This window comes from Mauremys mutica, chromosome 1 (assembly GCF_020497125.1).
Source record: "Mauremys mutica isolate MM-2020 ecotype Southern chromosome 1, ASM2049712v1, whole genome shotgun sequence".
Lineage (NCBI taxonomy): Eukaryota > Metazoa > Chordata > Testudines > Geoemydidae > Mauremys > Mauremys mutica.
In genome coordinates, this window is record NC_059072.1 from 96,954,986 (window position 1) to 96,971,276 (window position 16,291).

The 16,291-nt window shown below is 45.8% G+C and overlaps 1 protein-coding gene across 2 annotated transcripts in view; it reads right to left on the minus strand.

Annotated features, from left to right (window-relative positions):
* Nucleotides 1-15,617, minus strand: part of ISX (intestine specific homeobox) — a 41,227-nt gene extending 25,610 nt beyond the window's left edge. Inside the window, exons 1-2 of one of the 2 annotated variants that reach the window (XM_045018936.1) lie at nt 15,485-15,617; nt 4,490-4,741 (exon numbers count right to left, since the gene is read on the minus strand). In XM_045018936.1, coding sequence (XP_044874871.1) covers nt 4,490-4,741; nt 15,485-15,569 — 337 coding nt within the window. In that variant the 5' untranslated portion in view covers nt 15,570-15,617. Of the gene's footprint in view, nt 1-4,489; nt 4,742-12,715; nt 14,228-15,484 lie in introns of those variants that run through there. The other variant, XM_045018927.1, reaches the window with a different exon arrangement.
* Between the last annotated feature and the right edge of the window lie 674 nt (nt 15,618-16,291).

Genomic DNA, 16,291 nt, shown 5'->3' on the forward strand with positions numbered 1-16,291 from the left:
AAGTAAAGCCACAAAAATAAAAACAGGGCACTAATCTGACTTTTGCCACCATCACATTGCTCACTCTGCCTGTGTGTTCTACCCCTTCCCACACCCTGCCTCTGCCTTGTCTATTGAGATTGGAAGCTCTTCAGAGCAGGGACTGTCTACTAGTCTGTGTTTGTGAAGGGCCTAGCACAGTGGGGCCCCATTCTTGGTTGGTCCTTGGGCATTGCCATAATATACATGATTAATAATAAGAACCCAACACAGCATGACCCAAAATAAATAAACAAACAACATCTTAAAAAACAAACAAAAAACCCTACCCCAAGTAGAGTTATCATCCTGGAAAGGGAGATGTGCCAGAGACTCCATGAAGCCTCCTGAGCATTGTGCTGTTGTTATTAATTTTACATGGGAGGTGCTCAGATCCTGTGGTGATGGGCTGCAGTATGAAACCTTAAGGTAGACAGACGGGCAGAAACCTTGTTCCCTTTTTGTAATGTAACATAGGAGACTGGGACCAAGTACTGCTGCTCTCACACTGTTGGGCTAGTTTTCCTGGGAGAGATTTAAATGCCTCTTGGATTGAACAAATGAACCAACTAACTAATCTCCTCAGTGTTTTCCCTCTGAACATTAAAATTACGGATTTCAGCTCACATACATGAGGAAGTAGAAGAGAAAGCTCCACCGTAGCATGAACTCCATCACTTTGCCCATTTTGGGCCAAATTTTTCTCCTGTCCTGGGTGAGGGGAGAACTGTGGGTGATGTTGAGCCACTGAAGCAACTCCTACGCCATCCTGCATCCATAGTCAGTGCAAGGGGAAAGGAATGTGACCAGGTTGTCCCTGTGCCCCAGCCATCTCCAGTCCTGTAGCCAGCACAACTTAGAGAGACCTTCAGACTGCTCTACGCTGTGCCAGAAGTCTTGCCCAGCAGAGAACAGCACCAGAATCAAGGATGCAGTGGTGGCTTAAAGTCATCTTTACTCTGCTGGACATCTGCACTAAGTGCTCTTTAGTGGCAGCAAAGGATTGGGCCCACAGTACATATGTAACAGACTAACAAATAATTACAACACTGGGCCTGTTTGTCCACTGCCTTGCAGTTTTGCGTGGATGTACATGGTCACACAAGGCACAAGGCACCGGAGAACCAAGCCCAGTATGTGTAAGGAATTCAGCAAATGCCATACTGGGTGAGACCCAAGGTCCATTCAGCCCCTATCCCTCCTTTGGCAGCGGCTGAGTTTGCATGGGAAACTTAACTTAACCATTTCCTGACTTTAGTGTGGTTAAATCCATAACCGTAACACTGCATTATTTAAGGGACAAATCTCAAGGGTCTTACACAGCCAAAGCATTGATTTAAATCAACGGGGGTTTGTCTGAGGTCAGCCTGAATTAAAACAGAGGCAGGAGCTCAGGGTTTGAATTTATTCAGTAGAGCTGTGTCAATTTACAGCAGAATGCTTGCTTGTCCCACTTGTATTTCATTTTTGTCTTAGAACCACTGCACTCCTGGCCTGTTTTGATAACCATTTATAGTTGCACATACCCCAACACCAGTTATTAATCATTTCACAGAGAGCCACTACTATCACCATTCACACACAGCTCTAAAGCAGGGCCTTTCCCTATCTTGTCACTTTATAGAATATCAGGGTTAGAAGGGACCTCAGGAGATCATCTAGTCCAACCCCCTGCTCAAAGCAGGACCAATCCCCAGACAGCTTTTTGCCTACAATCCCTAAATGGCCCCCTCAAGGATTAAACTCACAACCTGGGGTTTAGCAGGCCAATGCTCAAACCACTGAGCTAGCCCTCCCCCTCAGAGTCCACTAGCTCAGCTACTAGTGCAAACTGTTCAGAGAAAGCACTGTGGAATTTTTCACATAGCAAGCAATGCGGCAAAGTCAATCACATTATAACTGGCATCCAGCTGAGTGGTTAGCAAAATTAAGAGAGCTGTCAGTGTAGTAATTCTTACATATCTGGTCCCAACCTCCAGGATATGAAATCGATGGATAGGAAATCACTTTTCTCCAGAGTGGGGAGAATTGGGCTCTCATAAAGGAATATTCTAATATTCTATCTGTTTTCCTCACTCCAGCAGTCTTGTCACTGTAAATAAACTGTAATAAGGTATTTATTATAAATGACACCGTATTTCTAACCCCTTATTGGCAGTGGCCATCTTGCGAGACAGTTTTATCACTTGTAATGCTGTGGTGTGATGGGTTCGTAGCAAAACAAGTGCTCACTCCAGACTCAGGATGCGTTCAGGGTTCTGTTGCAGACATCAGCCTCTAGTCTGTGAATGTGATACTGATCTTACAACCCCATTGTCCTCTTTCTCCCTCAATGCCCCCACAGCTTACCTTTAGAAGTGGCTTGATATCTCTCTCTCTCTCTCTCTCTCTCTCTCTCTCTCACGTGTACACATACACAGCTGCTTTCTGGGGCCTGGTGGCATCCTTCCCAGATTATCAGGGAGTTCTGGGAAATAGGGTCTTTGGGTGGGGTCCCAGGTAAGGATTAGTGTCTCCCAAATCAAAGATTCTTCAGGGGGCAGGAAGTGCATGCCCACACCCACAGGGCTGCAGGACCAGACGACCCCTCTCCCCCCCCCACCTGCATTCCTGCTACCAGTGCTGTTGCAATGAGTTGAGATGCAGAGAGATGATTCAGAATCCTTGGCATTGTAGCTAGTGAACCCCTGGGGATTCCCTAGCTACCACACACTGGGATTATTGGGTGTACCAGCTACTGCATTGTGAGATAATCCCTAGAAGCTGCCTAGCTACTGCGTCAAAAGCCTGCTCCAAAGCCTGCTGGAATGGAAGTGCAATGGACATTGGATCTACACTTAGTGGGCCTTGCCTGTCTGCCTTTCCTAGAGACACTGTTACTGCATAGGGGAGCAACCACGTCTAAAGAGGGAGCTTCTAGGCCATAGTTGAGGGCAGGAGAAGATGGGGGAAGGCCATCAGCCCCTCTTCCCTAAAAGACTATACAGCTCAGTGAAGGAAGAGTTCCTGGGACCTTTGGGTATGTGTGTACAGTTATGGGGTGGGATTTTCTACAAAATCCAACCCCCCAAGTGAACCTGTTGAGGCTGATGCAGTGCCATCCCCTGTGAAATGGATCCTATCGAGCCTAATTTGTGTGCACCAGACATTCCAGTGGCCTCCATTAGAATCCTTTCGCTGCCTATGGTGGGTTTCTACAGGAGGCTATGTAGCTGCAGGAACCACTAGTCCCAGGAAGTGGCAGACCAGTAGAGCCACTGCTCTGTTCCAAAACCCAGTTACAGCTGAGATCAGAAGGCATTAGTTTAAAATCTCCATCGGGAATTCCCACAAGGGTAACCCTCACCAACTGTCATCTGAAGTGTCTGGCTAGCCCTAATCGGTTCTGACACTGGCAGCAATCAGTTTCCTGCTTTAATAGTGGTTTAACGTCAGCAGCAGAACGCTAATCTTGTGTGACTAAAGGAGAGATGGTGCTGAACTGGAACGCTGGACCAGAACCCCCCCATTAGCTTTGGGGAAATTTGACTCCAGCTCAGCATCTAGACATTGCAGTTTAGCTTTCCCTCTAACCTGCAGAAATGTTTATTTTTAACCACTCGTAGTGAGTTCTTCCTGTGGGCATTAAATCAGTGCTAGTGAGACAGAAACTGGCTCACAGCTTCCACCACTGGGCTCTCCCTACACTGCCCCATTACAGCAAAATGGCCTTCTCTGGCAGGGGGTTCATTACAAACTGTGGGCCTGATTCTGCTGTGCGCCACAGTCCATGGCAAAGCTCCCATTTAATGGAATGACAGCAGGAGCCAGCCCTTTCAATGGCCCGTCACAGTTTATTTTGTGAGAAGCATTTACCTTATAAACATTAGAATATGGGCTGAGAAAAACGAGTGGAATTTCAGTGATGCCAGCCCACAATCCCTGGCTTCCCTGGCTTCACACACAGGAACTAAAAAAATGCACAGTCCCCTGCACTGGCATTTTAAAAACGCTGCACTGACTTTTTAGGACTATCCACATACCGCCACTGAACTTCTCATTGCTGCTGCCTAGAACCAGCCTTTCCTTCTCTATTATATGTGGACCTCAGCTTTCTGGTCACACACTACCTAGTGTGCTAGGAGGAAATTGCAACTTGTTTACTAAGAAGGTCAACGTTTCCCATACAGCTACCTCCTACCCTAAACATATGTGTAATGCACAAGGTCACCCTGCTATTGCAGAGCCACAGATTGCTCCTTGCTGCTGTCCATGGCCACTGAGGTTACTCCTTTAGCTCGAGTGGCAGAGCTCTGCTCTGCTCTTGGGAACAAAGTTTCTAGGTTCTGACCCACCCAGGAGCTGATGTTATGGAAAAACTGTTGTGATGGCTAGTAATGGCTGACATTTAATGGTGACCCCTGTATGTAAGGCACCATAACCATTGTGATTTCAAGTACCCTTCCAAGACGTAAGATCTGAGTGCACTTACCATGGAGTGGATGGTCTGCTGGGAAATTACACAGCTGAGCTTCCTCTTCCTCATGTTTTCTCTTGCCTCCTAGGTGCTCATGTACCTCATCTTCACTAAGAAAGGCAGTTGGGCTTGCATCCAGGGCAGTGGGTCTTCTGCAGTGAACTGGCCGCATTGCGCTGGCCTTGGCCACAAGTGCAGAGGGTGAGGCTGAGCGAAACATCTTTGCTGAAGGTAAGGCATTGTCTGATTTCCACATGCTGCTGGCATCTGTGAAGGGCATGGTACATGAGTGCTTTGTGTCAGGGATGGGCACCCTCCACTTCTGTTTCAGTGAAAGCCAGAAACATGGGCACTTAGTTCAGACCAGCATGCGGGCAGGAAGAGAGGTGAGAAATCTGAACTAGTCAAGGCAGACATTGGTAGGGATGGGCTTGTACCTGCTGAACTGTGGAGCAATGCTAGAACTACATGTTCCATTGGCATTTTCGTTGTGAATACAGGTTCAAGTGAAGCTTTGAGCCCCAAGGAACCAGCCACTCTTTTCTACTATACTCCACCCCTTCGACTTTCCAGGCCCCACGGTTAGATTTTCAAAAGAGAACCCTGCGTTAGGGCTAGGTGGTCACGAGTTCTCAGCTCCCAGTGAGGAACCTAAATAGGTGGCCACATTTTCAAAAGAGATCAGCATGCTGGAGGCGGCGTTGTTTTGAAAAACTGGCATCACAAAGGGAGCTGTTGAATACCAAGTAGTTTCGATAAACCTTAATTAGAGTTTAGAGGTACCTAAATGGGAGTGGATAGGGTGACCAGACAGCAAGTGTGAAAAATCGGGACGGTGGTGGGGGATAATAGGCGCCTATATAAGAAAAAGACCCCAAAATCGGGACTGTCCCTATAAAATCGGGACATCTGGTCACCCTAGGAGTGGAGCTCATTTGAAAATCTGCTTCCAATTGAGGGTGCTGTGCTCTTGAACACCAGGCCCTGAACTCTTTGGAAACGCCAAATGCACATTATGTGAGCATCAGGGACAGCTTTATGATCCACGGGGCCCTATTAGAATACTCGGCGGCAGGACGTCCACTCTGCATTTTCCGCGGCTCCGAAGGACCCCCCCAGCCAAAATGCCGAAGACCCCCGGAGCGGACCTCCCGCTGCCAAAATGCCACCGAAGACCCCTGGAGTGGGGCCCCCTTAGGTGCAGGTGCGGGGACCTCTTCGGTGCGGGGCCCGATTCCAGGGAATCGGGTGAATCGGCTTAAAGCCAGCCCAGGTGAGCATCTTCCTGATTTACAAGGATTGGAGGTAGCTACCTGCACAGCCTCATCTGTCCAGAAGGGGTGCTGTAGAGCTGTGTAAGTTTTGTCTTTGACCTCGCTGCTTCTCATCCACACACCTCCGGCAGCCTTGAACTGAGCATGAGTCTGGAATTTACATTCCCCCTGCACTGCTGGTAGCCCATCACTCTGGATTCTGGTCAAGATTTTGTCCCATTATCAAGCTGCCCCTGGGTATTGTACCTTTCCTGTCTCAGCATCTGAGCTGACAACAAAATGAGGTTGTGCTGAATTTTAATCTGGTCTAGCTAGGTGAGGCTGTTCCCATAGCAATATACTTTTCACCTGACTATTTGCATGGAAAGAAAATGTGGCTTTTAATATGTATTTTATTTCTGGCCTTGACAAAGTACCTAAAGCTTTAGGCTTTGTGGAATTTCACTTTGAATATGTTTTACTCTGTTCTATTGATAATCACCCACACAGTGGCGATAATTATATCATCTTGAGACAAAGGGCGAAGACACAATGACTTCAATGGGAGTTGCACAAAAGTATCAGAGGGCAGAAACTGATCCAAAGAAAATACAGTAAAAAAAGCTTTGGAAATTACCCAAAGCTTCTTAGCAATAAGGGACAATTAATTGTTCAAATGTTATCTTTTCAAATGATCACAAGTCTTTGGAGAGACTTCTACAGACAATCAAATACAGCCCAAGCATGTTGACCTTTAGACCCTGGCGCAAGGTCCATCTCTTCTCTCAAACGTGGTAGGGAGGGAAAGGGGAGCACTGTGTGGGTTGATGTTTACTTCCTTCCTTTGTGGGCCTTGGAGGTTCTTGACGTTGGTGATTAAAATTAGTCTTTTTTTTAAAAATAGACTAATTAGAAAGCTTGTTTCTCTCAACAACAGAAGTTGGTCCAAGAAAGGATATTACCTCACCTATCTTGTGTCTCTATTTTTTAAGGTCATTTTATGCAAACAGAAAGGATGGTCCAGTGGCTAGTAGGACATAGAAGACCTGTTTCAAGTCAATGCCCTGCCAAAGACTTCCTTGTGACCTTAGGCAAATCATCTAGCCCAGTGGTTCTCAACCTTTCCAGATGACTACCCCTTTCAGGAGTCTGATTTCTCTTGCTTCCCCCAAGTTTCACCTCACTTAAAAACTTCTTGCTTACAAAAGTGTGTCAGCATGCTGTTACTGAAAAATTGTTCATGTTCTCATTTTTACCATATCATTATAAAATAAATCGATTGGAATATAAATATTGTGCTTACATTTCAGTGTATAGTACATAGAGCAATATAAACAAGTACACCTCTACCCCGATATAACGCGACCCGATATAACACGAATTTGAATATAACGTAGTAAAGCAGTGCTCCGGGGGGGAGGGGGAGTGCACTCCGGTGGATCAAAGCAAGTTTGATATAATGCGGTTTCACCTATAATGGGTAAGATTTTTTGGCTCCTGAGGACAGCGTTATATAGGGGTAGAGGTGTATGAAATTTTAGTTTGCACTGACGTCACTAATGCTTTTTATGTAGCCTGCTGTAAAACTAGATGAGCTGATGTACCCCCTGAAAGACCTCTGCCTACCCCCAGGGTACACATACTCCTGGTTGAGAACCACTGATCTAGCCTCTCTTTCCCATCTGCAAAATGGGGACAATATCACTTCCCTACTTTACATGGGTGTTGTGAGGAGAAATCCATTAAAGCTTGTGAGGTGTTCCAACTAGAAGTATCTAAGATAGATCGATTCACTTGGGGGGAGGGGGGAGCAGTTAAAACATTTTATAACTAACATAATACAGTAAACTTCTATTTCACATGCTGCCCCATCCTTTAGTCTTTCACGCACAAAAGATCACAAAGCACTTCACTGAAATGCTCAGATACCACAGAGATGGGCATGATATATGGACCTCAATAGAATAATCGTAGGCCAAAGAGGAGAAAGACTCAGAGGAAGAGAGTGACAGATAGAGGGAAGAACACTTTTATTTGTGGAGACTGGAGGAAAAGACTGAGCAGGTAGGGAACAAGCCACTGTGAGATCAGAGAGACAGAATGGAGTGGAATTAAGCATACAGAGAGTTTGGAAAAATCAAGGGAGTAGTTTTGCAGCAGGATTGAAAATGGAGAGGCAGTTACTAGGAAAAGAAGGGTGGAGGGAAGAAGGCTGATATTTTGTCTGTAGGAATGGAGCTGGCAGTTAAAAGACCTGGGTTCTGTTCCCACCTCTGCTGCAACTTCCATTGTGACTTTGGCGTTCCTATTATTTGGTCACGCTTCCTAGAAGGAGCAAGCAGTCTGGCTGAGGTGGTGGCGGCATTCAGAACAGCCAATTTTTGTAGGGAATATTCATGAGAGAATTTTAAAAAGTATTTTTGAATTTGAGCCAGGGAGAAATTTTCTTTGGCGAAGGCAGCTTTTTGCTGCAGGGATGGTGACATTTCAGCCTGGCACAACCTGAGAGGAGCATTAGTCATGTGCAGAGAAATGGCCTTGACAGCTGGCTCAAAACAGCCTTTCTGTTCTGGCTTTCATTCTCACAGCAAGTGGTGGTGAAATATCGTCGGGAAACGATTTTTGTCAGCAATGTTGCTAACTGTGGCGAGAGGATTGTGGGTGTTTTTCCTCCTGATTCTATATCTAACTATATAAAACAGTGCTTTTTATGGACTGGGTGATTTGGCAATATTGAACAGATGGTAGCTACTCAGTTACATGCCTTGATCTAGCCTCTCCTCTGCAATAAACTGGGTGGAGTGCAGTTATGGGTGAGGTAAAACAACCAACATATACAAGTTTCTCAGGACAGAGGCAGTGAGTTCCTTGATCCTGACTGGGGACTTTGGGCACTATAACAATACATGCATAATACCAATATTACTGTTTCTGCTACTATTACTAATTCCCCAAACTCTCCAGCCTGCACTGTCCTGGCAAAACAAAAAAGCTCCCAATGTTGGAATGCTGCTGCCAGAAGTACAGGACAAACTTTGATTTCAGGCCTGCTTCCCCTCCTATTGAAATCAAGCTCCCCTGAATGTCAGCAGAAGAAAAGTCAGACTGCCAATCAGCTCACCCACCATAAGAGGTAACAGGGTTCTCTCTTTCTGAATTAAAAGGATCCGACACACCAGTAGTTCTTGGCCAGGAAAAGTTGTCTGACTCATGGGAGCCTGCTTTGCAGATGGCACCCAGAGCTGTTTGGGGAAGTGGAGGAGCTGGTCAGAGGGGAACATAGGGCTAATGACTGATGTTATTTGGTGCCCCTACAAAAGGTCATGGTTACTCCATCTGGGCCCAGTGGGAGGATGGGGAGGGAGAAACTAAAGACAAAAACGTAGTAAACAGGATGAAACTGGCTTCTGCTTCAGAGGCCTGCATCTTTAACTCCATAGGACTCTTTCAAACACATGCTCTGGCCAATTCCAATGTGCTTTGGATCCCATGCTGCAGTTAAGCGGCCATCTGGTGGGACTTTTTGCAAAGTAAATTCATTAAATCTAAGCACCGAGGAACCTGAGGGATGAAGAGCAGATGTTGCCTGATCCAAATCCCATGGAAGTCAATTGAAAGATTCCCATTAACTCCAGTGAGCTTTGAATCAGACTCACAGAGCCTAGCATGCTGTGGGCAGGGGCTGTGGAAACTTTTCAAAAGGCCCTGGCAATGGATTTCACATCTGAGCTGCAACATCCGTTTCTCTCCCAGAGACGCGTTCCGACATAAGATCTGCTAATCCACATCATTTCTGATCTATTGTATGCACTGTTATTCTGGTCCTGCTTGCCCCTCCAGCTCCTTTCTCCGTGCAGCTGCACCCTGACCTGCAGCACTTCTTACTGTTCCACTCCTAAAAGCTTGCACAGTTCCGTTAATGCCATTGATTCCTGACCTGCACCTCTCCTGCCATTGCAGGCCACCTCTGCCAATACCCATTATGCTGACCTGCAAACCCCACTGCTGTTCCAGTCCTGGAGTCTCCCACAAGTTTCTCAGTGCACTGCAGTTCCCGCCTGACCAGCAGTAACCCAAATCAGGAGTGGGCTGGGTTATTATGTAACATGCCCCAGGCCAGTGTTATGTGGCATAAGGTTGAGTGACTTTGATGAAACACAGTAATTATCCTGAAATGTACAGCCAAGGGTGTCACTGCTGTTATGAAATAAACCTTACATGGAAAACACTGGTGGTTCTGCTGGAGAAGTGGAAGGGCAGTTAACTCATGTATCTCCTTGGTGTTGTTAACTCCAATCAAAAGCTTCATTTTTGTCCTGCATTTTAAAGCCACTTGATCAAGGATGGCAATGAAGTGGAACAAACAACACCAACAAACCCACTTGATATATTTATGTAGAGGAGGGAACATCTATATAATTTACATAACTTGTCCATGTTTCAGTGATTAATTAGCTTGTGTGTGCATCAAAAGTATTACGTAGTATCATTATTTAAAGTAAATATTTTATATTGCCATAAACATATGGGTAATGCCATTAATTTAGCACACAACAGATGTGCAGACTCTATTATTGCTTTTCAGTAGTGGGCTGAAGAGTCATCACATTCTCTCTCTCCAGCCACCTTCGGTTTCTAAGCTGATAAAATTTCCTCTGCTTGCGCTTGAGGTTTTTTTTTTTAAACAAAAAGGAAAAACAAATTACAATTCATCAAGTCAAGAGATGGGCCTTGCTGTGCTGGCTGCATCATTTACAAGTCGAACAACTGACTGGGCTCTCGGCTGGAACCGTTTGGGGTGAAAATGTGTTTGTAGTGACATGCAGTAATGAAATCCCTGACATCCTTGGAGTCTTCTGCAAGGACTTGTCATAGCTAGTACTGGGATTTGACAAGCTCAACAGGGATGCAAATTGAAACAGAGCTGGGTTACTCCAACGCCCGCCTCAGTTCCAGAGACGCCAGAGTTAAGACATAAAGGTCTAGTCTACACTGTGGAAATTGACTGCGTTGCATGTCCCACTTACAACACAGAAGAGCCCAACATTCTTAAAATGGAGTTCAGCCCAGCTGTATAGATGGGACTGCATTGGTTTTTAAGCATGTTTCAGAACTGATCTAAAGAATAGGCTTTAGCATTATTCAGGGCTATGGTTAGAACAGGGTATGATGCTGGCAATTCTTAGGAAATCTCCCACCGGTGCACTACAGCCAGTGGTATAGACGGTGGGGATGCTAATGGAGACAGGCCACTGGAGTTTTTACCACCATCGATGACAATGATAAAAAATTGGTGGCTGATTAACACTAGTGTTTCCACCATCACTGGTGGAGCCGTACTGGAGGTTGAGCCATGACAGAGGACATCTCAGACACTCAAAGCAGAGATGCAGCCTGAAAGAGCAGACCAAGTTTTAACCAGGCCCGAACATGATAGATATTTTTGTGTAAAAGGGGCCAAAATTCCAGTGTATGATTGAGTTTAACCATTGTGCTAAGTATGGTTAACACTCAGCTGTGGCCAAACTGGATTCCAACACAGTTGGTTAACCAGTGTGGACAGAGGCAAAGTGTGTTAGGCTAGAACATATTTTGTGAATATCATTCTAAATTCCTACTTAAGCCAGTTGTGCTGCCTTGGTTTGGTCCAGTTCATACTGGCCATCCAAGACGTATTAGAACCTACTTTGGACCCAAAAGAGTGGAAATCTTGCTGGAGCACAGTTCTTATTAAGTTCTTTGGGGGTCATGGAATGTCTCTTACTATGTGTCTGTACAATGCTTAGTGCAACAGGGCCCAGGACTGGTAGCTCTGTGCTATTGTATTACAAATAATAAATCATAATTATTAACCTCTTTTGTAAGGTGTGTCGATGGGGCCAAACTACAGCTGGTCAAAAAAGAGCTGTTTTTTGACAGAGAATTGGGTATTTATTTATTTTGATGGAAAGTGGCTGCTTTCTGCAGAAAATTTCAACTTTTTGTCAAAAACCTGAACAATCAAAAATGTTGATTTTCAATCTTTTCAACAAAAAGTTGAAATTTTCTGCAGGAACAAAATAATCATTTCTGATTAGCTCTACGTCAAGGAAATGAAAGTTAAGAAGGCCAACACACTTGCTGTTCTGCAGCACTGGAAGTATGCTTGTGTTCGCTGCTACCTAGCTCGCTCCAGGAGTTTATGAAGGAGCCCTTCTGTCTCCCATGATAAAGAGAGATTTTAAAGAAAAAGTGCTTTCTCTTCCTGAGTTCTAGTAATTGACTTCCAACACCACTTAGCTACCTTTTCCTTACAGTCCATTGGTCCTGTTTGAATCTGGGCAGTTGAGTTTATCATGGCAAGACATCTGCATGGAATTTGGCTCTAATGGAAAAAAATCTGGTCCTGGTATGCACCTGGTTGCATTAGGCCTGGAATTTGGCCCTCAGGCCTTTTTTACAGGAGGAGGAGATGTGTATATAAAGTAAATAATAAGGAGGTTTTTTTGAGGTGAAAGGTCCCAGGGTATTTTATTGGGTTGTAATTTCCAGGTGTTCTTGGACTTCACACTGTTGCTATGCACAGGTCACATAGACCAAGGTCCCTCAAAGGTATTTGCATGCCTAACTCCCACTGAAATCAGGTGAGACTTCAAATCAATGGGAGTTAGGCACCTAAATACCTTTGAGGATCTGGGTCATTGTTTCTTGCCTGTTCAAATAGTGCATCTCTCTGTCCTGGGGCTCTGGAGCCTTTGTGGCATACTGAATCCCCAAAAGGGGTGGCAGTAGGCAGCCATGGCTATAAGCAAAGTAATTCTCCAAAATCTTTTTGGTTTCAAGTTAAGATTATATTCATATGTGTGTATCAAATATGCTGGGCCTGACACTCTCCTGACCAATGAATTCCCAGATTCCTGCAAGGCACAACAGTACAAATTCTACTTAGTCACACCAAACAACTTAGAAAGAGCGAAAGTTTTCATTAAGTAGTAGAAATGGTGCTTACCCAGGGCAAGTTCCAGCTGTGGCCCTGATCCCGTGGCTGGAGCTGCTTTGGCATGGCTCTGGCTAGTCCTTGGTGTACTGTTTAGGCAGGTCCTAGCAGAGGGTTTCTTTAAGATCTCCTCAATAGAAAAAGACAGAGCAGGCTTCCCCCGACTGTCACATTCCCCAGAGTCACACATCTTCATCCCACTAGGAGGAAAGAAGACCAACTCCAAATCTCTTTTTGGGTGCAAAAGGGAAGAAAAAAGCCTCACCCTGGAGCTCTCTCTGCTGCTTGCTTATTCCAAGAGCAATACAGGTGAGTGGGTGTATTCCTCTCCTTACCGGCACCCTTCTGAACTAAATCAGTGGCAGAGGGAGCAATGGAGACCACTGGTGCGTGAGAGAGCCCGCACCTTCTCTTTCTGATCCCAGGAGCCCACTTCAAGGCCAAGAATAGCTCCTGAGTATCTAGCAAAGTAACACCAGATGATGATGGGGAAAAAAATCTAAACAGCCCCCAAACCACTGCAGCTTTAAAGGACTCTGCACAATCTCATTGTAATCCCAGGAGGAGAAGTGTTCCCTGCAGAGTCATGGCAAAAAACGCCCAGGAAAGAGTCGCTTCACTTAGGTGAATAATGTCTGCGGGGCGATTATCTTCCTTTTCGCTTTTCCACAAGAATCCGTTAGAAGTCCCAGGATCTTTTTTCTTGTACTAATATGACTTGAGAAAATAACTGAATGCTAAGTCAATGCATTCCTTGGTGCCCAGTTACTAACAGGGGGGGGCACAATGCAGACTTTCCAGAAATATTAGACCGTCTCATGCAGAGAGAAAAGGACCTTCCCCAGCCTGTAACTCGCAGGTTTACTGCTGCCCCTTCAGCCACAATCTCTGAGTCAGGTTTTCTCCTCTTCCAAACACAGAACCCTTTGAAACTTCCACATAGGCCCTTGTCAGCCTCTTCCCTTCAAACCAGCCACGCCAGAAGGAGAAATCCCTGACAATCCGCCTGCACAAAAGTGCTCTCCTTTTTCTCAGCTCTGGAGCAGGGTTGGTTGAGGAACCTCCCACGAGTTGTCTCCTCCTTCCAGCTGGGTGTCTAAACCAGGGGGAAAATCCCCTGGATAACGCTGAAGAGTTCCAGTTACTCCCCTCTGCCTCGCTTCTTTGTTCTCATTAATCTTTATTTAACGAAGAATAGGCAATTGGTCAAACTTTTTTTAACCTTGGTAAATCCTCCTTTGATTGCCTCTTGCCTTTTACATTTTTCCGGGTCTGGCTCCCTTTTTCTGCTTGTTCCCCTTTTGTGCTTTCCTTATCTGTCTCCTATAATTGTATCGACAGGCCCTTCCTTATTTGTCCAATGAACTGACAATCCTTGAGCTGATTTCCCATCATGCGATCCCTTGGTGGAGCTAAGACCAAAATTACTGTGTAACCAGGGGGCAATAAAACACACCTGATAAGATGAAAGACTTGTTTTTTCCAGGGATTCTGGAGACCGGGCAAGCAGCGAGGGCAGGGGGGAAAAGGATGGTGGAAAGGCTCAGAATGCTGGGAAAGACTGAGAATGCTGCAATGAGTCATAATGAAGCATATTTAGTGATCTGACTTTATTAATCAAATTTCTCCACAGGAGGGTGAGCAGCTCTTTCATACCGATAAAAAAGGGAGGAGTTGAAAACGGGTAGTGTTTTTCTTTCTTCCCGCACATCCTTCTCTCTACTGTATCTGTTCGTGTAAAAGATGCCCCTACTTCTTCCTGGGCAAGGGACAATCTAGCCCTCCTCATATGAGACAGCTCTCTGGTTAAGGGAACCCTTGGTATTCTTTCAGTACAAGGGGTACCTCTCACCCTCCTCATATGGGATACCTCTGTAGGTAAGAGATGCCTGGAGAGTACCTTAAGATCCTAGCTGTCTTTGCTTGTTAACCATTTTGCTTAAGGGCATTGCCATATCTTTCTGACCTGCCTTTTGGAAGGTTGGGTGAATGCGCTTGTCCAGTCTAGCGCACTAGCTCCATCAGTAGCTCTGCCTGGGCGCTCTGAGCACGGGGTTTCATTTCAGCTCGGTGTTTCATTAGAACAGCGCTTTGTGGTTCAGGGCAGTCTTGTCTTTGTGGGCAGGAGTGGGAGTGTGTTTGTGCAATGCAGGGGGATGGGGAGAACACCTTACACCTCTGGACTCGGTCTTGCTAACCCAGGTAGAGTGTGCTTGCTCTTCCCCTGTGGTTCTTGACCTGTAAACTGGAAACCAGTTTGAACGGATTCTGTTTAGGGAGAAAGGGCAAGGACAACCCTGGTGCAGTATAAATGTTCTATTGAAGCAGTCAGTGACTTTTTGATGTCTACTATGCCAGTTTTATCAGACACAGGGCAATGGCTCATGCACCAGTAGCCTTAGGGTACGTCTACACTTAAATAAAAAGACCTGTGGCATGGCTGCAGGCTGCCCTGGGTCAGCTGATTTGGGGCTGTGGGGCTAAAAATTGCTGTGTAAATATAGACTTGGGCTGGAGCCCGGGCTGAGGGACTCTCCCCTCCCATGGAATCCCAGAGTCCAGGCTCCAGCCTATGCCCAAACCTCTATACTGCAGTTAAAAAGCCCAGTAGCCTGAGCCCTGCACTCAGAGTCAGCTGACACAAGCCAGCTGTGCATCTTTAATTGCAAAGTAGACATGCCCTAAATATTATTCTTCGGGCCAGGCCTCCCTCCACCTTTATCAAGGACTCTCTGAACTGGAGCAGCAAAGATCAAAGCATACTCCAGTGAATTTGCCTACCTCCTGTAGTTGCTGGGAGAAACCCAGGCAAACCTTCCTTCCAGGGCTGTGGCAAGCTTTGTCCTGGGTTTGTAGTTGCAAACATTCCTCTTTACTTCCAAAAAGGCTGATCTCTGGAGGTATGAGAAAGGTGGGGAATTGCGGGGAGATGCATGACTCATCACAAAATGCCTTATCAAAGGGTCAGTTAATACAGAGGACCGCAGCTGTGTGAGTGAGCTAGGATTATTTCAGGGAAACAAATGGCCCACCCACTGGTCACTCTCCCCAGCCAATTCAGTTCAATACACCTTTTTGGCAGGACAAGAGGTCAGATCGTCAGGTGGCATTACTCCATTGGTATTTATAGCACCTGAGGCTCTGGCCCCTGGAATACAAGGGTTGCCTACTTTGAATGCTACTCTAAAGAAATAAGCATTGGAGACTGTAGTATTTACAAGTCTTGCAGGTCAGTGCAACACTTTTATTCAAAATGACATCAACAACCTGATGGATGAAACCAGATCTATTATCTTACTCAGAGTACCCCCTAAACTCCACCTGTCTCCATGTTTCTCTCTAGCCTACATCCTGTTAGATACCTAAAGGGTCCACAACATGGCTGTATGCCACAAAGCCTAACCGCGGAAGGCAGTGTGGTTTAGTGGATAGAGTGCTGCACCTGGACTCAGGAGATCTGGGCTGTATTTCTGGCTCTCTCAGTGACCTTGCGCAAGTCACGTCACCTCCCTGTGCCTCAGTTTCCCCATCTGTAAAGCGGGGATAATGCTGGTGACCTCCACTTTGAGATCTCCTGTTGAAAGTTAT